This window comes from Phoenix dactylifera, chromosome 8, assembly GCF_051530095.1.
Source record: "Phoenix dactylifera cultivar Ajwa chromosome 8, Ajwa_hap1_PhDact_Kaust_v1.1, whole genome shotgun sequence".
Classification (NCBI taxonomy): Eukaryota; Viridiplantae; Streptophyta; class Magnoliopsida; order Arecales; family Arecaceae; genus Phoenix; species Phoenix dactylifera.
In genome coordinates this window covers 17,544,453-17,571,343 of record NC_143197.1, presented here as the reverse complement: position 1 = coordinate 17,571,343, position 26,891 = coordinate 17,544,453, and the positions used below count along the sequence as shown (strand labels likewise).

The 26,891-nt window shown below is 37.5% G+C and overlaps 1 protein-coding gene across 2 annotated transcripts; it reads left to right on the top strand.

Moving 5' to 3' along the window:
* Positions 1–414: 414 nt before the first annotated feature.
* Positions 415–26,159, top strand: CHL (chloroplastic lipocalin). 2 transcript variants are annotated; one of them, XM_008778511.6, is made up of 5 exons: positions 415–777; positions 6,235–6,364; positions 6,780–7,016; positions 7,098–7,388; positions 25,753–26,159. In XM_008778511.6, the coding sequence occupies exons 1-5, from the start codon at positions 722–724 to the stop codon at positions 26,029–26,031; spliced, it is 993 nt and encodes a 330-aa protein (XP_008776733.3). In that variant the 5' UTR covers positions 415–721; the 3' UTR covers positions 26,032–26,159. The 2 variants fall into 2 exon arrangements, with proteins under 2 accessions (XP_008776733.3, XP_008776732.3); XM_008778510.6 differs by having other exon boundaries at positions 6,232–6,364.
* Positions 26,160–26,891: the final 732 nt, after the last annotated feature.

Here is a 26,891-nt window from a genome sequence, read left to right as displayed (position 1 = left end):
TTTGATTTAAGTTAGCTGATCTGTTTAAATTAAAAGAAAGTATAATAAATCAATCTCAGAGTATAATAAATCGATAATATTTTGGACTCATTGTGCTAGAGAAAAAGTATGGTCAATATGAAAATAAAATAATACTTCAGGGTTTTTTTAAAAAAAGATGAAAAAACTGTCCGTCAAAAAGCTACAATTTTTAAAGCTTGTCAGAGAATTATTTGTATAACGAAAATACCTCTTAACTTTATACCTATTACATTATTTATTGTAATATTTAGATTATAAATTATAAATTAACTATTTACAACTATATTATATTAATATAAAATAATATTGTAATATAATATTATTATAATATGAAAAATAGTTTTTTAATAAAAATTCATCTTAGTAAAAGCTCTATCGTTCATGTCCCGATCCGTCCAAGGGCTGAGCCGTGGCTGCCGGGCGAGGGAAATAAACCCTCCCCAGCCGGATAAAAGAAAAGTGCTGTGGGATTGGCATATTGCCGTTCAGTCTCGTTTGAGATCTCGGAATGTCTTTGATTGCATCCGACAATTTCCCAACCATTCATCTTGCCGAGAGATAAGCCGAAAACTCGGTCGCCTGAAATCTTAGGCACCGACCCGCGGCCTCCACTGCGCGTCGGCAGACCGAATCTGGAAGACCAAAGTCTTCCCTGTCTCTGTCCCCTCCTACTGATCTCGGGGTTTTTGTTTTGAAGGCTATGATCCTGCTCCAGGCGTCGCCGGTCCACCTCCTTCCCCCTCCCCGCTCTCATGGGTACCAACAGATGACTTTTAACCATTTTTTAAAATAATTTCTGGGAGTAGCTCATCCTGGATTTAGTATGATTATCTGACATTAAAGTAAGTCAGTAGAGAATTTCGGCCCGATATATTTTGTATAGCGATCTGTAAAGAAGTTTTCTTTTCCCCTGTTTCTAGTCAAGCTGTTGCTTTTGCAAGTCGGCTTTCTTTTCAGAATAGCAAGTTGATTTTATTTATGGTGCTTGTTTTCCTCATTTTAATGTAGTTATTGCTTTTTCCTCTTTTGGAATATTAGTTGGATTATGTTCGAGAAATATGGGATTCTTTTGGTGGATTTTTGCCTTATTGGTTTACGATGGAACAATTTTATTCTGCATCTGTTCTGTAATGCCAATGTGGGCTGAAAATGGCAATGTAGGACTCTTAATACTCTTTATTCTTTGAGAAACTATTATTATTATTATTATTATTATTATTATTATTAATACCTCCATCTGCCCCCTTCCCCGGACAGGAAGGCATACACTACAATAAATGAATATAGTTCAGTGAGAAGCCTGAAGAACAGGCCAGGTTCTAGATAAGTACTAGTTTTAAGTTATTGATCTATGAAACTGGAGGAACAGTTCTGACTGACACAGCGGATCTAACTCTTAAACACAGTTGTAGTCCTGTAGTAAAGGCATGTGAAAATTGCAGAGACTTGCAAGCGAGAAGGGAAAAAAATGTAGAAGAACTGGGTGTGAAGTGTCAGTACAATGAAACTCCAGTTGCGACTTGGTGCATGAAGCATAAAAGGGACCAAACATTACTCAACCAATCAGACTTGATCCCACAACTATTACACAGACCATTGATATTCGTAATTTCAAGAAAGTTGAGTATTACCTTGTCCATGTACAATGAAATGCACAATTTTCATAAAACCTCACAAAGAAAAATGGTAGCCAGATAAAATCTATCTTTTCAGGAAGTGAAGAAAGTTTTCTCCATGATAAACAGTTTGCATGTTTGTGAACCAAAAGTATAGTTCTATTTTGCAGCTTTGCTTTTAGTTCCACCAATATTACATTTTATTTGAAAATATTGGCAGCTAGAAAGGTACCATTCAAGGTAGGCTGAGCCGGGCCGAACCGCCTGGTTCGGCCTATACCGAGCTGATACGGTGGAAAATCGTATCGGTTTGCCTATTGGAGTCGGTTCCGGCCTCGAGCCGGCTGGAACTAGTTCCGAACCGACCGAAACTGGCCGGAAAAGGTCCGAATCGGATCGAACCAGCTGGAACCATTTGGAACTGGCGAGTTCTGTTTGAACTTGGTTTTAATCGGACGGGACGCACCGAGTCGACCCGGTTCAGAACTGGGCCCCCTTCTCCTTTCTTTGTCTTATGACAAAAGGATGTTAGGAGGGCTTATGATCCATACGGATACAGATATAGATATGATGCATCTGAGGTATCTTCCGATGGCTACTATCTTATGCAGCCCAAAATATCTTACGGCTCGGATTTTGCTGCCGGCTTATATGGATGGGCCCCTTCATAGCCGTTTTATCTGTCAGTTTATCAGCCAGAGGATACTTCTCAGAGATAGAGCTTCAACAAGAGATCCAAGAGTATTTATAACCCGTAGCGTGTTCCTTATTGGATGAATATATAAGACTACAACGCCGCTTGGTTAGCGGGATAAGTTGATGTGCCTCCTGACTATGCTAATGATTCGGATATTTATGAGAAGTATCGCCACTTGATAAGATTTTAGATATCCGTATGTATGTTGTACTTTAAATATATGTAATTGATTGCATTATATTATATTTTTCACCTTACTACTTGATTTGAGAATATTTTATGTTGCTTCTTGTAGCATGCAACATCTCAATAATCATTTTATGATTTGTATCATTTTAAAACAATAAGATGCATTATTTAGGTTAAATTAGGATCATAGAAACATCAAAAAACATAAAAAAATATATAAAAAAATAAAAACATCAAATTAGACTTAAAATCATCGACAAAGTTCAAAAAGATTGATTACCAATTAAATCAACTTGAAAAACTCAAAAAAAAAGGGACCGACCTGTTCGCAGACCTTGGCACCATTGAACATCAAACATGTGTTTTCAGTCAGCTTGGAGGATTGTGATTGTAGGCAAAGCTCCAGCATAGAAATTCTCTCTCTCTCTCTCTCTCTCTTCTCGTTTTACTTCTTAGGTTCTACCATATAGAAAATTAGGTGGCAGAAAGCATGGGGATTGCTTAGAACTTTTGCATTGCTGATTATCGGGCAGGCTGAGATGGGATGAGTGGAAGAGGAGAGAGGAAGGGGTGGAAGGGAGGGCAAGAGGCAAGGGAAGAGAAGGTGAGAGGGAGGAGGAAACGAGGAGGAGGATGATGGAGAAAAGGAGAAGTTGAAAGAGGATTGGACTTAAATTTTCTACTTTTGATAGATGGCAGTGACTGTGTATTGAGTTTGCCTTTCCTGTTGTTCAGTTTCTTGATAAATGCACTTCCACTTGGTTGGTACACTTCTCTTGTTTATCTTCTAGAGCAAAATCTATGCCAACAGCATGTATTCATTAAAATGGCAGCCTTTTGTATTTTATAATCTTGATTTATGACAGTACTTATACTTTTATACTGTCCTGATTAGTTAAAAAATGATAATCTGCCAATGGGTCAGAACCACCTCAGCTATACCTTACTATCTGGCATAGTGGTAAGTTGAGTCAGGTCATGCCCTGGCACTGTTTAATCACTTATCGATAGCCTTTTAGTTATAAAATTCGTCTGTTACCTTTAGTGCAGTTTCAAATGATGCAAGGTTTATGGGTATGCTGAGAGAAACCTGTTCTAAACCAATCAATTCTCCTTGTTTTTATCTTGGGTCAATGCGTTTATTTTGTGTCCTTTTTATTTGTTCATTTTCCTTTTAGAAGCTAAAGAACTTATAGCTTGCTTTGTAAGCATTTCCTCTTTGTTTTGGTGGTTATGTCATGCTTTTGTAGTTTTGAGCTGCTTTGGCAAAATTAGTGCCAATGTGCTTCAAATAAAAGATTAGTGCAACACCTTTTTCCATCTGATCATTTCTTACTATCTTTCTTTGGGGTACAAGCTCTCAATTTGACTTGTTTAGATGTTTCTTCTTCATTAAGAGTATTTGGCTGTCTCTTTCTCCCTAAATCTGTTCTTGGAAAATGAATATGGAAACAAGGGTAAAAGACATTATTCTTGTTTTCATTTTCATTTTTCAGAAGTAAGTGTTAGGAATTTGAAAATATCAGGTAGCAGTAATCTCTGGAAAAAAAAATTTTCAGGTAGCGAAAACCCTTCACAAAAGAATGAAATAAAAAAACCATGTGTGATACAAAAGGATGGTTATATACCATTTGAAGTGATATTAGATTTAATTTAGCCATTACTTTGCTGTAATTTTCTTTTGTTTCTGCTTAATTTTATGTCTTGTTTGGTCCTTTTAAGTCTAAGGTTGGTATCAGAAGACCCCAAATTTTGGTTGGTCCTTTTGGTTCAGCTGAAATGGATCAGTTTTTAGCCAAGGCCAATTTGAAATTGACTCCTAGTTTTCGATTTCGCTTAGTCAAAATTGACCACTTTTATTCTAGTTTCAATGGTTTCAATCAGTTTCTGCTGAAATTAGCAATAAATGTTTGTCCCTTTTTTAGATTTGTTTCATTTTTTTTATCATTTTTCTTTTCTCAGATTAGGAGGGGCTAATCCCTATCTTTTATCCTATACCCACCCCACCCCTCGATGGCTGACACCTCTGAAATTGAACCCCCTGCCCCCTTGCTAAAGTAGCAGAAGGTGGCACCATTCGAGCAAGCACTCAACAGTGTTGTTTTCTATCAAATGGAAGTAATTTTTTTAAATATATGAGAATATACACTATCTAGTTCCATTTCAATGATTCTTATTTCTTTTTCCTAAGTAAAAAAGAGGGTGTAAATGATAAACATAACCGTCAATGGGCCAAGACCTCTGAAATGACAGTTATCACAACACTTTACAAAGATTACTATAATCAAATAAATACAATATATTTCACAGAAGTAACCCTTTTTATATAACATATATAACATTTCATAAATAGCGTTTTGATCTCCTCAGACATATGAAATCCTCAGACATATGAAAGAGAAATGCTGGAACTCAATATGTTTGTCAGTTAATCTTTGAATAATTCAAAAAGTAAATAATATATGTGTGAATGTGTTTACAATCAATTTACTAATAAATCTCTTATATCTAATATAAGCTTCAGCCTAAAATTGTCAAAACTACACAAATTCAGAATATATATATAACACAAACTACTCTAAAATATTGTGGAATAACTTTTCTTGACTTCTTTTGTTTTCTTCTATTTTTAAATTTGAAATTTTTTCTTATTTTTCACTGAGATGTCAAAACTTGGAATAAAACTTTGAAGCCGCTGAACTGCCGAAACTTTAACACAAACTACTCTAAAATATTGTGGAATAACTTTTCTTGACTTCTTTTGTTTTCTTCTATTTTTAAATTTGAAATTTTTTCTTATTTTTCACTGAGATGTCAAAACTTGGAATAAAACTTTGAAGCCGCTGAACTGCCGAAACTTAAACTCCATATGCATAGTCAAAGCCTAAATTGAGACTGACTTTTCAAACCTTGCTCTGGATAAAAGAAAAAGGATTTTCCTGATCTAAGCTTTTTTGGGACATAAAAGGAATCAAAGACTCATTGCCCTAGTGGATCCTAAAGGTACCAACACTCTTATTTCCCTTCTTCACCTTCCTTATACACTTCTTTTCTTTTTACCCTTCATATTTGGTGCCTATGATGCTTGCTCCTATTTTATTAAATTTCACTTAGACGTTGCCTCCAAATGCCTTGACTTTGTTGTTGGCACGGGCTGCCTGACTTCTTTTTTTAAATCATTTCTCTATTGTCACTTCTTTTCACTTGGTGTTGATCACCCTGTTGCTCCTCTCCTTTTTATTTCTACCACCCTTCCTGAACCTCTTCCCTCAACAAATCCTCTTGCCTGCACTCTGCACACCACTATTGTTGCTCGTCCATTGATTAATTCTTTGCTCGTTTCTTTTCCTTATTCATTGCCACCTTCAATGCCAACTTTGAATAGCATATTCGCTTCTAAGTTACTAAGTCCCTTCTAGCCTTTCCTCCAATATCTTTGCTTGCCTTACCCTTGTGCATATTCATTACCCAAAATTCCACCATTAATTTTGGTTATTTGCTAAATTCTTACTAGTTCATATCTTTTGTTCCTTATATCTTTTTCTGCAGATTAGTGATATCATGCTGTCCTACCTACATGATGTACCTTATTTGTTGTTTTTCATTGTTGTCCAATTTATCTTATAATCTGTAATCTCATTGCTATTATCATCTCATATTATTTGTTTGCTCATAATTTCATTTTTTTGGCTTTCTTCTCTGCCATAGAAGATCCTCCTTTCCAGGGGAAAAGTTTCAAACATGTTGTCTGAGTGAGACAACATCCAACAAAAAAGTTATTTCTAGACAACTTCTATCCTGTTTTGCTGCTTCAGTTATGTTCCTCTCTCCACAAAACCAGGTACAAATGTAATCTTTTCCATTTCTAAAACCATTTTTTAGCAATTTAACTTATTCAATTTGGCCTGCAGTGGCAGGAATAAATCATAGTGAAATTTGATATTGTATGGTCATTATCATTTGTCGGACCTAATGTAACCTTCGTGATGAAGCCTTATCTCATACACATAGACCAGAATGGTTATAAGACCTACAAGCGATTCAGATACAAATTTTCATGTGTAAATTTGTATAAATTTAGTACGTCAGAGGAGGAATTCAATATGAGGAATCATTGCAGATAATAGCATTTCGGGAACCAGAATAGTAGATATTTACTGTGAACACCTAAACATTGTAGAGGCAGGGGATCAGAAATTTTTTTTTCTAAGACAACAAGTAGATTATGATGTCATATACTTGTTTCTGCTTATCAGGCTGTTGCAGCAGAATCCACTCATCATCAAAGTTTATGCCAGATTGCAATGGCCACAAATAATGATTCGATGTCAAAATATGATAGCATGTCAGATGAAGGAAATGAGAAGCTAATGATGAGGGGCATGACGGCTAAGAATTTTGATCCAGTTAGATATTCTGGAAGATGGTTTGAAGTAGCTTCACTGAAGCGTGGATTTGCTGGCCAAGGACAGGAGGACTGCCACTGCACACAGGTAAACACATGCCATGATATGACTCCGTTATGCACTTATTATAATTTTTCAACTAATAGCAAGGGTTCACTAAATTTGCAGGGCATATACATGTTTGATGCTCAGATGCCATCGATCCAAGTGGATACATTCTGTGTCCATGGTGGCCCTGATGGTTATATTACTGGAATAAGGGGGAAGGTTCAATGCCTTTCAGAGGAGGATAAAGAAGAGGCTGAAACCGATTTGGAGAAACAAGAGATGGTCAAGGAAAAATGCTACCTTCGTTTTCCCACACTACCATTCATACCTAAGGAGCCCTACGACGTGATTGCAACTGACTATGATAGTTTTTCTCTTGTTTCTGGGGCTAAAGACAAGGGTTTCATTCAGGTAAGAACAAAATATTTTGATCTAGGAGACATGATATATGATACTCTATCTTATGTTGGCTCAGGTTTGTCTAAGCATCGGATCCTTTCAATATCCAAAAATATGTTCTTATGGATTACTGTTCTAATATCATAGCAATGTCCATTTTCAAGGGTTGGGTGCAGATGCTGTAGGCTTAATTGAAGGGTCATATACTTTTCATATGTTGGCATTTTTTCTTGGGTGCACATATGTAAACAAAACGGTCATGTTTAATTCTCGATGTGATGGTTCATACTTCATACGTTCACTGTTAATATGTGACAGATAAACGTAGTTAAATGTTTTAATCTTTATGTGGCACTTCAATAGAATCAATATCACAGTTAATATAAGCAAGATGAAGAAACAAAGAGAAATCATCCCAAATATATGTACCTGATGATCTGATCTGATGAGACTTGTATAACCATTGGTATGCTACAAGTGCACTAATGATCATCAATGTGAGATATGTATACGCAGCTTCTATGATTTTTCTACTAATGTGATTTGATAAGCTGACTGCTGGGCTCCCAAAGTTGTTGGCTTCTCTTTCTTCATTTTTCTTTGAGCACCCATGAACAAAAGAAAATTCATTTGGGATGGATGCTTATGATTAGAAGATTCTCCTTCATTTCTCTAACTCCTAAAATAGGATTGCTTAGAAACCTAATATGCTCGTTTCTCTCCTTTTTACTGATCATTAGAAATAAATTCTTATTAAGTTCTTTCCTGTGCATGGTATCTGCTCCAAAGCCCTCTCTAAGCTTCCTTTCCTAGTTTGGACTCCTTGTTCTAGCGAAGTCCTTAATATTTGCCTTTTGTGACTGCACAAGAGAGAATGCCCCTGGGAGGTCAATAGTTGGTACTACTTGGTAGTCAAGGTCTGCTGAACCGACCTGTACCGGTCGGTTCAGCCCGTACCGGACCGGTACCGACTGGCACCGGTCCGGTACAGAGGTGGAAATCGGTTCCGACTCAAATTGGGTCGGAACCGGTCGGTTTGAGCACCGAACCGGTACGAACCGGCTCGGTTCGCACCGGTACATGCTCGAACCGGTGCGAACCAAGTATGAGATCGAACCGGTGCGAACCAAGCCGGTTCGCACCGGTTCGTTGCTAAATATTAGTGCCAGCGCTGTGGCACTTTGAAAGTGCCCCTTTGTGCGGCACTTCGAAAGTGCCGGTGCGGCACTTCGATCTATGGCAAAATGTGGCACTTTTCAAAGTGCCACAGTGCCTCAACGGTTGGCTATAAAAGCCGACCGAATGCTAAAGCCAAATCCGTCAGCTTAGATGAAGGAAAGGCAGAGAGAAAGAAGGAGGAAAAGAAGAGAAAGACAAAGATAAAGGCGTGAAAAAAAATTAGAAGGGTCGGAGAGCGTCGTTTTTCTTGAAGAAAAATCCAGCAAAAACTAAACAAGGTAAAATTTTTTTCCCCTACATTGTTTTTTAAATATTTCATTTAAATTGCTTAAAAAAATTAAGTCAAAAATTGCCAAAAAATAGAAAATGATTCAATGATTCCATTTCGTCTTGAATTTTTTATATGTTGTCGATATATGGACGATGTTAATGGTGACATTAACTTTTGTTTTTTACAGAATTTATATAATTTATAATTTAATTAAAAAATTAAAAAATTAATTTTTAATTACAAAAAATAGAAATTGAAAAAAAATTAATATGGTCGTAGGAATGGAGCCATCAAGGAGAGGGCAATCCCAAGAGCGTAATATTGGCTGGGAGCATGGGAAGATGCTCGGTGAACGGCACCAGTTTCAGTGCAATTATTGCCACAAGTGCTTCAAAGGAGGAGGGGTAAACAGATTAAAGCAGCACTTAGCCGGTAATTCTCATGAGATATCTGCATGCTCGAAGTGCCCACCGAGCACCCATCAGCTGATGAGGAAAAACCTCGCTGAGATCAAAGCAGCCAAGGAGAGGGCTGCCAAGCAGAAAGCGGAGGTGGAACGCCAAGCTGCAGAAGCACCTTCCTATCACTTGATGGAGTCACAGGAGGTCGAGGGTCCAGATGAGGAGGAGGCACAGATCCAGGCTGCCATGCGGGCGAGTCTGGATGATCGGTGGCAGCAGGAGGAGGTGGCGAGGCATCGAGCTCGATTTGGACCCTCGTTTTTCGAGTCGGACGCCGGTTCTGGTGGAAGCAGACAAGATTCAGAGTTTCAAAGGACAACCTCAGTCAGGGAGGGCGAGGGCAGAGGATATAGCCGGATTGCATCTATCCTGGGTGGTTTTGGTGGCCGAAAGAAGTCTTCCAGAGGGATTCCATCAGGTGCGTCAATCCATGATGTAGATCCGCATGCCTTTCCCAGGAGAGATTCAAAGCAGCAAAGGGTAGACACAATGTGGAAGAAGGAGAAGAAGAAGGATATGTGGCGAGCTATTGGATCCTGGTTCCACTTCAGCCACATTCCAGCGAATGCTGCAAACAATACATACTACAAGTCTGCCATTTTTGCCATACAGTCTGCGGTCCCGGTGTCGATCCTCCAGGCCCGAAAGACATCTACAGTGAGCTTCTTGACAATAATAAGGAGGAGCTAGAGAATTGGATTGGCTCATATAAGAGCAAGTGGCCCATATATGGGCTCACTCTGATGTGTGATAGTTGGACCGGTCCGACAAAGCAGGCCATCATCAACTTTCTGACATACTATGATACGAAGATCTTCTTCCACAAGTCAGTTGATGCTTCGGATAAAGTGCACAACGCCTCATACATCCTCAGACTTATGGAGGAGGTGATTGATCAGATTGGAGAGGAGAATATCGTGCAGGTCGTCACTGATAACGGGCCGCAATATAAGTTGATGCAGGAGGAGAAATTCTTAGACCATGAGTCACACCTTTTGCTACGAATTACATTGCACTTGATAGCCTTATCGAGAAGAAAGGAGCCCTACGTCAGATGTTTGTCAGTTCCGAGTGGCAGAAAAGTAGATATGCCCAGGCCGGCACTGAAGGAAGCAGAATGAAAGACTTGGTAAACAGGCAGTCATTCTAGCAGCGGGCCAATGCGATAGTCAAGGCTATCAAACCATTATATGAAGTGCTGCGGGCCGTGGATAGCGAGAGGTACCCCCGGATGGGCTTTTTGTATCACATGATGGAGAAGGCAAAGGCTCAAATCATGGAGGCAGATGTAGCCCATGCCCAGGAGTACATCGACATCATTGAGCAGCGGTGGGGAGCCCAAATGGGTAGGAAATTGCATCTAGTAGGTAAGCGATAATATTGATAATTATACTGATTGATATATTTGTATAATTATACTAAGATGGTGTCATCTATGTGCAGCATACTATCTGAATCTCCTATTTCAGTACGAGAGTGGAATTGGTATGGATGATGAACTTCTTCATGCTCTGCGTAATGTTATTTATAAGATGGAGCCTGATCCAGAAGTCGCCGCATCATGTATAGAAGAGATAACTATGATTTAGTAACATATATAAATATATCGGATCTTATATTATTGACATACTACAACAAGCTTCTTTCCACAGACAAAATTATTTAGAGAGGGCAGCTATAGCTTTGGACAGCGACCAGCTGTCGTGAGCAAGACAACTATGAATCCAGGTACAATACAAATATGCAAGACACCTCTGCATCTGAATTATCTTCAACTATGAGGCCATCATATATGTAAAATGTAATTATCCTCAATATTTTTGCAGCTGAATGGTGGATTCATTTTGGCGGATCCGCAAAAAATCTTAAACGGATAGCTATCCGGATCCTCTCCCAAACGGTCTCCTCAAGTGGCTGTGAGCACAACTGGTCCACCTTCGGCCTCATCCACAGCAAACAGAGGAACCGTTTGACACAAAAACGTCTCAACGACCTAGTTTATGTGCACTACAATCTATGGTTGAGGCTAAAATGCATTCAGGAGGAAGTGGAGCTCAAGTATGCAGATCCCATCTGTAGGACTTTTACAGATGATGATGATAATCCTATGCTCAACTGGCTTGCGGCCCAGTAGCAGGAGCCCTAGCTTGATGAGCCAGGATCGCCTCGACGACCAGCCAGCATCATAGCCACCGAGGCTATGGTCGATCCACAGCAATGGGCTGAGCGCAACATTCCACGCACTCCTACAGCTGATATGACGTGGCTAGAGGGGAGCCAGTCACCGCATGATTGGTACGATGCTCCCGTTCAAAGAGATGATCCTCTCATGCGAGGACGAGGATGCTCTAATACCCAGTCGACTCGATCAGGAGGGCGTCAATCCCAGCAAAGAAGAAAAGAAAAGGAAAGGGCCCCAATGGAGAATGTCAAGGAGACTTAGACCAGCAGCGATGAAGGTTCTGGTGGTGATGGATCTACTAGCCATGGAGGAAGTGGAGGACAGTATGGTACTATTTATGAGACACAGTCGGAGGGAGGTTTTCGATACACCGGTGAGTCTCAGTTTACGCATGCTACACAAGATACGGACCACGGTAGGCCGTCCGATATAGGTCGGTCGGATACCATTGCATATCGAAGAAGAGCTCCTCGAGGTTGTTCAAGAGGCCAGGATGTAGCTGCAGATGACCTCCCATGTGCAGTCAGATCCATTGATGTATCAAGTTCCGAGTCTTCCTATTATCCGCGGCCTCAGCCAGTCTATGGATATGGTGCATCGGAGTCATCTTCCGGTGGCTACTACCCTGCGCAGCCCGGAGGGTCTTACGGGTCGGATTTTGGTGCTGGCATATTCGGATGGGCCCCTTATCAAGACACCTCTCAGAGCCAGAGCTTCAGCGAGAGATCCGAGAGTTCTTATGATCCGACGCGCATTCCTCGAGGATTGAGCATACAAGACTACAATGCCGCTTGGTTAGAGGGATGGGTTGATCTGCCTCCATATTATGCTGATGATCCAGATATTGACGAGAAGCATCGCCACTCGACCCGATTTTAGATATCCGAGAGTGCTTTAAATGTATGTAATTGATTGTATCTTAATTTGAAAATATTTTATGTTCTTCATCTCATTATTTGAATCATTTGGAAGTAATAAGTTGCATCATCTACTTTTAACCTTAAACCTAAATATAAAAACATCAAAAAAATATCCAAAAGTGAAAGAACTCCAAAAAAAAAAAAAAAAACGACGATGGGGTCGAAACTAGGCCGAATGTGCCCTATCGGTACGGTATCGGTTCGGCTCGGTTCGGCATCCGTACCGTACCGTTACCGGAGCCGACCGGTACGTCGGTACGATCGGTACCACGAACCTTGTTGGTAGTAATGTGGGGGCCCATAAAAGTGTCTGGCTAGTTTTCTTTTCTCATTATTTTTTTTTTCCTTAAAGAAGGAAATTTTAAGGTGGCTGGTTAAGAAGTCTTTATGGCATAATCTTCTAATGAAAACTTTTTAGGGCTTCCCCCACATAATCTTGACTATCCATCTTGTACTCCATAAATGAAGAGGCTTTGATCTTTTGAATGAAACATTAATTAATCAACCTAAATCATTGATTGCTTTGGTTAATGTGGATCTCTTTGATTGGTGCTTCCTTATAGATAGATTGTTTTGTTGGAATAAAAAAACTTAGATGATCTATTTAATTTTAGATGGCAGATAGATGTCCTTCCCATGGTGAGATGTTGGATCTCCATCAAACACCAATGTTCTAAGGCAGGTCATACATTAAGATGCTTGTTGCTCTCTGAGATACGCCAGGGATTTTTTTTTTTTCCTAGCATGGAAGATCATTACTTCAGCCACTAGGTCTCTGACATTGAGAATAAGGTTTGAAATTTTCGTTGGTGTGGTTCATATCCATCCATATTTACCATATTGACCCCTTGGCGGTAGAAGGGGGCCTGGGTATAGGCAAATGTTGACTAAGCTGCACTCAAGCTGCTCGAAGTTGGATTGAGTAGTTAAAAGCAGATTGAGGTGATTTTTTTTCAAACCTATCTTAACCTGGCATGGAATTGAGCAATACCACTTGGTACTGTTGAGATGTCTAAAATAGCTCATATGTTGCAACCTTCACTACAATTTGAAGGTGGTGATGGAGTAGGGAGAAGGAGACTGCATAGTGAGGTTGGCATAGAGTCAAAAAGCTTTGTTTTCGATTCTAGGGATACAAAATTATTCTGGCTAGGGAAATCTTCTCCCTCCTCCCTTTTGACATTATTTTTTCAAAATACTGATAGCAGTTTGGCTTTTCATTGAAAAAATCATGGGAGGATTTTGTCAAATGAGGATGAACATCATTAGTGTAAATATGGGACCAAAATCAATGTTTTCTGTGGTTTTGAGTTGAATTCCAAAATCTATGCCCAAAAATTATATAAATCTGAAATAATTGAAACAAGGTCGTAACAAGGTGTACCATCCATACATAGGCATACCGTTTGATACCCTTTTAAGCACGATCTTCTATACGACATAATGCACCCATTGATTAGGAATGCCCTAAACCTTGATACTTTGAACCTTGATCAAGATGAGTTATATAATCTGATTCAGTTAGATAGGTCCTAGCTAATAGTTTGGACTTGTACCCAAAAAATTATATCATGTATAAGATATGAGCAGATTTATTCTCCAATCACTGTGCTCTCGGTGCCCATGGCTGTAGCTAGATTTATTCATATTCTCTCAGGCCTCATAGGCATGGTCTTTTCTCCAAGCATTTTAATTCTAGTTCGAGAAGTTTAATAGGTAGCAGTAGCAGCAAGGTTATCTGCGTAGGTGCCTAGGTGGTCCTATCTTGGCACTTGGGCAACCTCACCTACTAGGCACCTAGCACTTTCTAGGCTGCTAGGTGAGGTGGTTGTCCAAGCATCCAGGTTGGTGCCTAACCATCTATGGGCCACTTTTTTACAGGACAGATGCCTACTTATGACATTATTGATCACTTTAAATTCGAAACATCATTCTTCTTGTATATTACAAGTTTTATTTACTATCTAGTAAATGGGGGTATTTTTAATTAGCCTTTGAGTATATTTACTAAAGTACTTTAAAGACTACATTTGTAGATCCTTGCATCCATATTGGAATTCCCGCATCCAACTAATTCCTCAACTGCCCCCTCCAGCTATTTTTGGCAATTATAACATGTTCTCTAACATATTGTTGATGCTAGATCATACTATGAGTAGCTTAGGTAGTTAATAACCCAGCATTTATAACTATGATGTTTTTAAAGTGTTCTCTATGAATCAAAAACATGCCTTTGAGATAGTTTGATTACACAACAAGGCTATGTTGTTGATTTATTAATTTCTGGTGAGTTTTTGATTGCACTAATCTGCTTGGCCGCCTAGGCATTCCATCTGGGAATTTTAGGGGATCATCTTCTACGACCACGTAGGCACTTTGATAACTTGTGCAGTGGTTTGTTTTGGCGATAGTGTTGATGAGTGTGCTATGTCTGGCCATGAGTAATACATGGATTTAATTGTCTAGCTATATGCAGACATGATTATTTCTAGGATAGTGTCAAGTAAACAATCAATGAGTAGAAGGGTTCTGGAAACAAACTTGAGTAATTGGGACCCAAAAGTCGCTTTAAGGACCAAGAATTAAAGCATGAGTTACTGAAGTGAAGAGATGGTCCAATTTGTGCGCTAGCTTTACAATAACAAACCAAATGAAAGTTACCTAAAAACATATGTGTTACAATTAAGTTTGCATTTGAATGAAAAATGTATCAAAAGGTTTGCTAGATTGTAAAGAGATGTACTAAAAGGGGCATCATGTTTGGTGGAATTGATACCATGCAAACTTGTACCTATATGTACGTAGTCAGTCAACAGTGTTAAGTCCAACTTATAAGCTTAAGCTTTGGGTTGGATTTTAACATGGTGTTAGAGATAGCCATTCCATCTAACTAACCAACCCTTCTATGCTGCAACTTGCTATTACATGTGTTGCCACTCTTCAGGTTCTAAACATGAAAAGGGGTGTTAGGAAATATTCCCACATCAGATAGAAGTAGGACCTTGGTTTGTCTAATATTGATATGATCCATGCCATAGTTATTAAACCCAGACTGGAGACTGACCTGGCGAGTTTTAGTTCACCAGGTCACCAGTATGATCGTCGAGTCAATTGGTCAGATCAAGTTTATAGTAAAATATATTAAAATTTTAAAAAATAAAAATATATAGATATAATATAAGAAAAATATATATAATTGTTGATAAATTTTATACTTAAAATACTAGTCTTTAAGTCACATGCATCTATATTCTACTCTACTTTTTATTGCAGTATAAATAGAAAATAATCATGAAATATTTTTTTTAAATTTATAAAAAATATAACATAGAAAATATGTAAAACTTATTGATATTTTAATTATTTTAAATAATAAAGTGTTGAAAATATTAAAAAAATAAACAAACATGTTATAAACCATCTCATTCATCACTATAAATTACATAAAGTGAATCTACACTTTCTAAAAATAGACAAAATTTTATTTTTAAGATAAATTAGACTTTTACAATTTAATTTCACTTAATATATGTGATAATTTATAGTACTATAAAAAACTAACATGTTTCCCTAGAAAATATGTCCCAATTACCAATACACATTCCTATATTTTTCATGATTTTTTGTTAAATTAATAATTATTTAAGTAATTAAATACTAAAAGTTACATAATTGACATTATAATGAGAAAATGGTTGAATTACTTCACAAAATATGTCTGCATTATCTATATAGACTAGAAATTTTTCATATTTTTATGATTTTAAAATATTTTTAATTAATTTATAAATAATAAATTAGTATTTAATTATGAACTATCTAAAATTTAATTCTCTTTCAGATTGATATGGAACCTTAGTAGGGATACGACACAATTTTTAGCCCATGGGAATGTCTTTATTGTCACTTGTTTTTGAAATTTACTTGAATTTCGGCTTAGGTTTGGTTAGTCATAACCAAGGGCCGTGAAACCATCCTGAACTGTTCGGTTCAGGGCATCCCGAGCCGGACCGGCTGTGGATCAAAATGGTTTTGGCGACGAAAATAAGATCGGCGCCAGAGGGGGAGAAGATGAAGGAAAAAGAGAAATAGAGAGAAAGAGAGAGCGGGGGAGGAAGGGAGAGGGAGAGGAAGGAAGAGAGAGGAAGGTCGAGGCTGGCTGGCGGAGGCTGGGGAGCTGCGAAAGAGGGGCCCACTCTCATCCCCTGTTTCGTTCGAAACAGGGGCTGGAGAGGCCTCTTTTATTTTTTAAAATTTTAAGTGAAAGTCGGCAAACCCATTGCCGACTTTCACTTAAAAACCACAAAAATAAAAGGGCCCCACCCCTATTTCGAACAAAATAGGGGACTGGAAGAAGTCTTTCTTCCGCGGCTTCCTAGCAGCTCTTCGACCTCCGCCTCCTCCGCGTGGCGGCACTTTGGCCTTCGCCTCCACGCGGTGGCTCCCCGGCCCTCTGCTGGCCTCCCTCGGCCTTCCTCTTCTCTCTTTTTCTCTTTCGTTCTCCCTCTCCCCCACCTCTTCTATTGTGCGCTATAGGCTCGGCCAGGCACGATGCGGGCCCGTACCGACTTGTCTTGTCGGGCAATCGGTACAGTGCCCGGTACTGGTTCCAGCGACCTTGGTCATAACCATGTCCAAGTTTAAATAAATTACTAAATAAAATAACAATATTTTTCTATTATAATCCATAATTATATTTGTTTGATCAAAAAATTACTTGACTAGAAAAAGTTCATGATTCCTTCTTCAATATGTAGATCATATAGAGATCTATAGCATGTTATGGATTTATGCCAAAATAAAAATTTTGGCATAAGTTTTTCTGATCTTTCCAATTTTTGGCCTAGTTAAAGCATCAAAATGGAAAAGGAGAAATAGAGGAATGGATTATACTTGATTTTGCTTTAATTTTTGCTCAAAATCGGCAAGAAATTCCTCTTCTCTAAATTTATCACCCAAAAATCATTGTTCTTCAGAGGAAAAGGGAGGAGAAAGCCATGAGAACCTCCCAGAACAGCTCCAAACCGAGTGGAACTGGGTGGTTCCACTCGGTTCGGACCTTTCACTGGTCCAAACACCCTTACCGACCTGTTACTGGGTTAGCTTGTTTTGATATGCCCCGAACCAAGTGGTTTGGGTTGGTAAGGCCATCCTTGGTCTCATATTTTTCGTTGTTTTGAATGATATACATATTGCTTCATGTTTTTAAACAATTGTATTAATAGCATTCCTTGAGTTATACAAATTTTGCCTTCTCATTTATGTTTTGATGTTTTGACAACTTAGTTATATGAATATAATTCTACAGAACCTCAACTATAAGAAATTCCTACATTTTTGATTGCTAGCCATGTGAACCTTGGAGTAAGGGTTCACTTGCATATTCTACATATGGAATTGTTGCTTGTTCTGATTGGTTATTTTGAGTGGTTGAAAATGAAAAACACCTACAAGTTTGTTCAAATTCTTCACTTTAAAGGTTTGCGAAGTAGCATATGTAGTCTTGTTTGACACTCTATGGCGTGGCAAGTATGCAACTAAAACCCAGTCTCATCTATAGTTGTGGCATACTTAAATTATTTATGAAAATCTTTCTAGAAAGCAGTTTGTATTGTTGCTACTAACAAAAAGTCTGGATAAGGATGCCAATTGGCATGTTTGTTTAGTCTAAGTCTGATGGCTTGAGTCTTTGGGATGCTAGACACCCTGTGTCACTCTTGACCAAGGTCACCAAACTGGCCCAAACCGGTATGGAACTTTGTCGGTTTGGCTGTGAAAAACAGGACTCACCATGAACTGCTTCGAACCAGGTTGTTTGGAGCGAAACCAGTGTAAACGGGCCGGTACGCATTGGTCCCTCTTTTTTTAAGTGATGGGAGGCGAAATTGGTGCGAACTAGGCCGTTCGCACTAGTCCGCCCTTTTTTTTAAGTGATGGAAAGGTCCTGAGGAGGCTTCCCAAGCCTTCCTTCACATTTTTCTCAAATCTCCTTTGCCAAAAATATGCTGATTTCGATGATTCAAGGAGGATCCAACCCAAAACAAGGTACGATTGCACTCCTTACCTCATTTTCTTCTTTTTTTCAACGCCAAAAATTGCCGAGAAAATTTAAAAATAAGGGGAGGTCATGCCACAATTTTTGAATTTGGTATGATTTCATAATATATTGTATATTTGTGGCTGATCTATTAATCCCACTAAAATCTTTAATTTTTATTAAATATATAAATTTTCAGTTAAAAAATATATTTTTGGATTAAAAATTAATTAATTAAATAAATTTTAAAAAATAACTTTAAAATTAGAAGCTTATTTAGGGGCATGTAAGCTACTCTCGACCTAAATTTGGTATCCATTTATTCAAGTTTTGATGCGATCATTTGCATAGTTGCCTAAGCCTAAATTTAAAAAGATTGAGAAATAAGTAGTCTTTGATGTATGCCCACGGGATTAGAAAAATATGTTGCATCCATTGTAGGGTTCTACATTGATCTAAACTCAAATTAATTTTCTAAAATATTTTTATTTAAAAAATATTTTTAATATAAAAACTAATTATAAAAAATATAATTAATATAATAAATAAAAATTAGTACTACATATTACATAATTCAGAAGTATCTTCTGAAGTAGAAAATATATTTTTCATAATTTATGATATTTAAACATATTTTTAAATTTAAAATTTATTAAAAATATATAAACAATCAAAAAATAAAAAATTAATACTATGTATTAGATAAGTTAGAAATATTTTCTAAAGTAGAAAATATATTTTCTATTATAATAAAATTTTATTTATTTTAAATAATTGATAAATTGACATGCTTGGTAAACCTATAGGATTGGAACCATCGAAAGTATCCAAAATATGGTATTGGCTGGTATCATGGGCAAATGGTTTTAGGTCGGAACCACTAGAGGTGTAACACACAGTTTAAGTGAGGAAGGGTATCAAGTTGAAGTAGCATCTAGTTGGTGGTTATTTCGACGTATCTATATGTCGAAAGTGTCCACAGGAGGTCCGACAGCTGATAAAAAAATACTTCGCTGATTTTAGAGCAGCGAAAGAGAGGATTACCAAGAAGGCGGATATGGACCGTCGAGTCACAGAGCCATCTTCCCATTACTTCAGAAAGTTAGAGGAGGCATTTGCTCTACATGACGAGGAGGTATAGATTTAAGCTTCTATTCAAGCGAGCCTGAATGATCAGCGGCAACAAGATGAGGTGGTCAGTCATAGAGCTCGATTTTGGCCCTCACACTATGAGTCGGGTTCTGGTTCTGTGATCAGTGGGACAGATGCAGAGCTCAAAAGGATCTTCCCAATTAAAGAGGCTGTCAGTAGAGGCGGTAGCTATATTGCATCTTTGCTGGAGGCTTTTGGCAGCAGAAAGAAGTCATCCAAGAAAATTCCATCAGAAGACACCATCTATAATTTAGATCCACATGCCTTCCTTAAAAAGGATTTGAAGTGGCAGAGCGTTGATATTATGCTAAAGAAGAATAAGAAGGATATGTGGTGAGGTATTGGATTTTGGTTCCGCTTCAGCCATATCTCAACGAATGTGGTATACAATGCATACTATAGTTCTGCCATTTCTTCCATATAGGTTGTCAGTTCCGGTATAGATTTTTCAGGACTGAAGGACATCTATTGTGAGCTTCTTGACAACAATAAGGAGCTAAAGGAGTGGATTGCCTTATACCAAACCTAGTGGCCCACATATGGATTGAATGGTGATGTATGATGGTTGGACTGGTCCCACTAGGCAGAGCATCAACTTCTTAACATATTATTAATGCTTCTGATCATGTGCATAATGCCATGTACAACATCCTTGTCTTGAGGGAGGGGGTGATTGATCAAGTAGAAGAGGAGAATATCGTACAAGTCATCACTGATAATGAGCCACAATGAGGCTGCCGGAGAGATCTTGATGGAGCGGTGGCCATATATTTTCTGGACTCCATGTGCTGCATATTGTATCGACTTCATGTTGAACATTTAAAAGATTCGTAGGGTATAGAAAATAGTGGAGACAACCCAAAGCATTACTAGATATATTTATAACCATACATGGATTCTATCACCGATGAGGAGGTATGTAAAAGGAGAGATCTTGAGATCAGATGTGACATAGTTTGCTACTAAATACGTTGCATTTGATAGCCTCCTCAAGAGAAAAGCAGGCTTGCATCTGATGTTTGTTAGTGCCGGTACTGAGGGGAGCATTGTGAAGGACTTGGTGATGAGGTAGAAATTCTAGCAGTGGGCCGAGAAGATAGTGAAAGCTATCAAGCCATTATACGAAGTGCTTCAGGCCATGGATAATGATAGGTACTCCCAAATGGGCTTCCTATATTATATGGAGAGGACAAAGAATTAGATCAGGAAGGAAGATCCGAAGCATGCCCAAAACTACATCGACATCAATAAGCGGCGGTGGGACAACCAGATGGGTAGGAACTTGTATCTATTATGTAATCAAGAATATTGAAAATTAGATTGCTTTTGTACTTATACAATTTTACTAAAATAATTATGAACTATATCTGCAGCTTACTATCTGAACTCGAGGTTTCAGTACCCTGTACCTAGGATCGATATAGACGATAAATTTCTGACCGTTCTGTGTAATGTGATCTATAAGATGGAGCCCGATTCAAAAGTCACAGTCCTATGTTTAGAAGAGGTAAGTTAAGTGGCATGTGTAAGTTAACTCATATCTTCAATGATTAACATATTATAATGCGACCATTTTTCACAGGTGAAAATATTTTGGGAGGGCACTGACAGCTTTGGGATCTCGACAGCTGTCCTAAGTGAGAAAAGTATGAATCTAGGTATATTACATATCAACAACAACTATTACCTGACGTTAAATAGTTACTAATATGATACTATCTTATATGCAATTTTATTCAATATTTTTGCAGTTAAATAGTGGATTTATTTTGGTTTGTCTGCAAAAAATCTTAAACAACTAGCTATCTGGATTCTCTCTTAGATGGTCTCCTCAAGTAGTTGTGAGCGCAATTGGTCTACCTTTGCTCTCATCCACAATAAGCAGAAAAATCGTCTGACATAGAAGCACCTCAACAATCTTGTATATGTTCACTACAATCTGAGGTTGAGATTGAAGTGCATGAAGGAGAAAGTAGAGCGAAGTACACAGATTCAATTGACAACACTTTTGTTGACGATGCGGATGATCTTATGATTGGATGGCTTGTGGGCCAGCAACAGGAATCAAAGCTTGATGAATTAGGATTGTCTCCACAACCTGCCAGTTTCGTAGCCAACGAGGCTAGAGTAGATGCAGGGCAATGGGCTGCAACATTCTATGAATCCTTCTAGCTGATCAACCACAGCTACAAAGGTTACTGGGGAGTTGATCATCACATGACTTCTTGTTCGAGACATCCTTCCAGAGATATGATTGAGAGTTGCTTAAACGAGGATACTATGCTACCCGGTCGACTTAGTTAGAAGGACAACATTCATCCTGCCAGTATAACAAGGTAGAGGGGCATGAAGGAAAAGCAGACAGCTGCTCAGCATAGCAAGAAAAAAAAAAAAAGACAGTTGTAGCGCCGATGGAGAGCATAAAGGAGAAGTCAGTTCACTCAGATTCAGAGACCAGGAAGAGCAGCAATGACAGTTTTGGTGATGATAGATCTGATGGTCAGGGAGAGAGTGGAGGACATGAAGCCATCGTTTATGAGATATTGCCGCATGATGGTCTTCGATTCACCGATGGGTTTTAGTTGATGCATGCTACATAGGATAGGGACCATAGTGTATGAGCTGATAGAGCCCGTGAGGATGCGATTGCATATAGGAGACATACTTCTTGAGGTCATTAAAAAAAACGATGTAGCTGCAGATGACCTCGCACGTGGAGTAGGATTCATAGACGTATTAGGTTTTGAGTCGTATGCTAGATCCTATTTTCCACATCCACAGGCAGTCTATGATCCATACGAATAAGGATACGGATATGGTGCGTCTGAGGTATCATCTTCCGGTGGCTACCACCCTTTTGGTGGTTAACGCCCTTTTGGTGGCTACTTACCTCTAGACCTAGCTGCTGTCAAAGTTTTATCCACAAATGGGTAAGACTTTTGTCTTAGTATATATAAATTGTTAAAAGAATGGAGCAATAACCAATATCTTGTTCTAGTTGGGTATTGTTGCATTCTAAGGTATCATCTTCTGGTGGCTACTATCTTTTCGGTGGCTACTTCCCTCTAGATCTAGCAGTTGTTGAAGTTCCATTTACAAATGGATAAAACTTTTGTCTTAGTTTATATGAACCGTTAAAGGAATGGAGCAATACCTAATATCGTGTTTTAGTTAGGTATTGCTCCATTGTTTGATTCAATAGTGTTTTGCACACAACATATAAGTATTAGTAAGTACTTTTTTAGGATTTTTATTCTTTGTTTTATTTTACTTTGAGCATCGTACAAGTCAGATTTTGTTCTAGCATATTTGGATGGGCTCTTCCACAGCTGTATTATTAGCCAGAGGACATCTCTCAAAGCCAGAGCTTTAGTGAAAGATTTGAGACTGGTTATAACATGGAGTGTGTTGCTTTGGCATGAGCATCGACGACTATAATGCCGCTTGGTTAAGAGGTGGGCTGATGTCCCTTCTGATTATACTAATGATCCGGATATCTACGAGAGATATCGCCACTCAACGAGATTCTAGACATCGGTATGTATGTTGTACTTTAAATATATATAATTGATTGTGTCATTTTATGTTTTGTGTCTTACTAATTAATTTTAGAATATTTTATATTGCTTCTTCTAGTATGCAAAGCATTCTAGAAACCAAAATTATATTAAAATTATTTTATGTTTTGCATCACTCTGAAACATCAAGAGGCATCATATAAGATGTATCAAAATGAAAGAAACATCAAAAAACATTAAAAAACATCAAATTATACTTAAAATTTTTGAAAAATTGAAAAAATTGATTACCATTAGTTCAAACTTAAAAAATATTGTAAAAAAATTGGTATGTCAGTTCGAAACGGTTCCGTACCGTATGTCGGTGCGGTACTGAATTGGTATCGTGCCAAACCGGTTGCCGACTGGTACGGGTCTCGGCATTGGTTCGGTGGACCTAGTCTTGATCTTTATATAAGTTAGGAAAAGTAAGAGGATGTGAATTATGATGTTTTGTTGGGATCAAATATGGATCTCTGTCCAAGCTATCCTCAATGGACTCATGGCAATCCTTCTGGCATTTTAGGTTTTCTACTTTCATTAAGTTCTTTCCGAAAACTGTCAATAGTTTCATATTTTTTTGAGAGAGTTTTCTAGAAGTGAGGATATGTGGCAACATTTTGTCCTATTGCTAGATTTTGGCTTTTTTATTCTCGAATTGAAGTGTATAATACTGTTCATGAGATTCATGGCAATGGTTTAGTGGCATGACAATTTACTCACATTTATTAACAGAAAACTTCTAGGGCTTAGGCCTTGTCCTTTGCACCCCTAAAGGGGATAAAAAGCTGAATCTTGTATCTATGATACAATAAAATATAACTAATCTACTGCTTGTCTTCATCCTCTTCTTTTGTCATGTTTGTTTCCTTTTATATTTGGTTAGTGAACTATATTAGTCCATTTTAATGGTTCAATGGTTTAGGAAACCATGCCCTCAAGTATGAGGTGCAAACATTTTGACATATTATCTGAACTATTTCAAGTATGATTGGGCACTTATATGCCCTCAAACATATCCTGTATGCAAGATAGCAAATGCATATATGCTTAATATTTTATGTACTTCTCAATAGGCTAAATAACTGTCCGATGTTATTACAGGTGTTGAAGACTTCATTATTGATAGTGAAAGTATTCTCCATATTTGTTTAAATTCTTCGAGCACTCTCATTTTCTTTATCAAAAGCTTTTCCCTCATTTTATTAGAAAGGATGATAACAGAAATGGAGTAGAACAGTAGTGGAGAAAGAAATGAAGGATAAAAACTTATCATAACTTTTCTTCATTCTATCTTCTCGGAGTTCATTCTCCAGAAATTCTTTTTCAATTTCACTAGTTTTTGTTTACTAGTTGATTCCATCTTTTATTGGATGATCTAGTTGAAATTCATGTAAAGAAAATTCTTATTTGCTATAGATATTTGTGCAAATATTTTACAATTAAGAAGCATTCGCTTCTTGTACATATTTGTATTTACTAACATTCTCCAAAAGTGATATTGACAATATTCCCATTTGTGAAACCATTAAAAGAATACCCAATATCTTATTGGTCATTGCGTAGAGTATTTGAAATATGAAAAAGTAGTACCTTTCCAGTGCACATGGATCCATTGCCTTTAAAGGTTTGGTTGGATGAAGTAGAGAGGTGCATTTGGAGTATTTTGATGCATTCTTTGTGATTTAAAGGAAACTTTTTATAGAACAACAATAAAGCCTATATTTCCTAGCTTAGTTAGGCAATAAAGAGATAAGGAAAACAAGGAGTGTAGAAGCTATAAGAATATTAGGATGGATACATGGTTAAATTAGGAATTATATATTGAGGAGCTATAGGACTAGTGCAAATTAAGGTCAAAATGATGGAGAATTTATTGAGATGGTATGGGCATGTACCCCAAAGATTTAATGTGTCTTTAGCAAGGAGAGCTACTTTAATTTGTTTGTGCAAGATGCTAGAAAATGAGGGGAAGGCATAAGGTAACATGGATGGAGGTTGTATATTTGGATTGATGGATATTTACCTTTCTGCCTTTTGTATATGAATATTTTACAAGTCATTCTAAATTTTAAATTTTTGTTACGTTATGTCTTTAGAAGATTTGATGAAATTCCATAATCAATTTTTGCTTCATAATTTTTTCTATGCCTGTGATTTTCCTACTTGCTTCCTAATGTTCGTTATTATAAAGTCTTGACTCTTCAAAATGATCCGAATTCCCAAGTGTGGCTATCCTAGCTTGATAGCAAAATGTTTCAAACAAGGGTGTTCATAAGATTAATAAAATGATAGTAAACTGAGAGGAAATAATGCGGCACGAGCTTTCACAACCTCAAAGCATTTCTGATGTTCTGAAAGCAAATTCCTTGTGTCATGTCCTGCTTGTTAAAATTAACATGGTCATATGCATTACCTAGTAATACTTTTAATTCTTGAGAACATCAGACAGAAATTTTGGGATCAGATTATATGTACTTTTCCTACTTTTCACTGTATTGCTCCTTGTGCAAATCTTGCTGCCTTGTAATGCTATTTGGAACAAATTTTCCGTGGTTTTGTAAGTTGTGCCATGCTACTGGAAGAGATGCTAACATGTGAAAGTCTTTGAAATCAGATTTATTCAAGGACACCTAATCCCGGACCGGAATTCATAGAGAAATACAAAATGTACTTGGCAAATTTTGGGTATGACCCTAGCAAGATCAAAGATACTCCACAGGACTGTGAGGTGATGTCTTCTAGTCAGCTGTCTCTCATGATGTCAATGTCAGGAATGAAGGAGGCTCTCACAAACCAGTTTCCTGATCTAGAATTAAAGTCACCTGTCAAGCTAAACCCATTTACAAGCATTTTTGACACCTTGAAAAAGCTTCTTGAACTATACTTCAAGTAGCTCCAAAAGATTGACCAATATGTTTCTATATGTATATGAGTGGTTATGCTGTAAGTATATTCTTGTAATTGATGATTTGTTGTGGTACCATGTGATCATTAGAATCTTGTAATGCAATTTCTTTTTGATGCTCTTTTTGTTGGGGTGCTTGATTTTCAATGATGATTATTTTAGGTTCCTTCTAGAGTTTCCTAAAGATTTTTGGGTGATAAAAACGGTAATTTTGGACTTCACGTACATGTATATTTCACTTTTTACAAAGATCCAGACGTTGTATCCAATATGGAGATGATTTTCATTGGAAAAATCACTGTTTGGATTATAATACATGAAAAAGTCATGTGGTAGCGGCCCTTACTATAATATAGTGTAAGTTTTTCAAATTATATTTATTCTACTTTAAGTTACAAATCTGGCATGTTTATTTACTGCAGATATCAAGGTCTAATTTTGATACTTCCATGCATTATTATTATTCTAGATGCAAGATTTTTTATTTTATTTTATTGATACTTATTCACTTTAATTGTTACTGCATTTAAATGCTATTTTCCACCCAAAAAAATTTTAAATGAGTTTAAAAGGATCCAATATCCATTATCAGACCAGACTTTCAAACTCTATTGATGCATTGTCTTGCTGATCTTTCCCTGCATGTGGTCTAAAGGCTTCATATTCTTGATGCGCTTTTGACCGTCTTAATATCAAATTGTATCTCCAAAAATGTCTTATATCATGAGGTTTCAGTATATTCCTTTCGCTCCAAATTCTTGCCATATTATCTGATGCATTGCCAACACTATTAAGGTCTGCATAAAATAAAAAATCTAAGTTTATTTTGCTTCTTTAGTGTTTTAAAC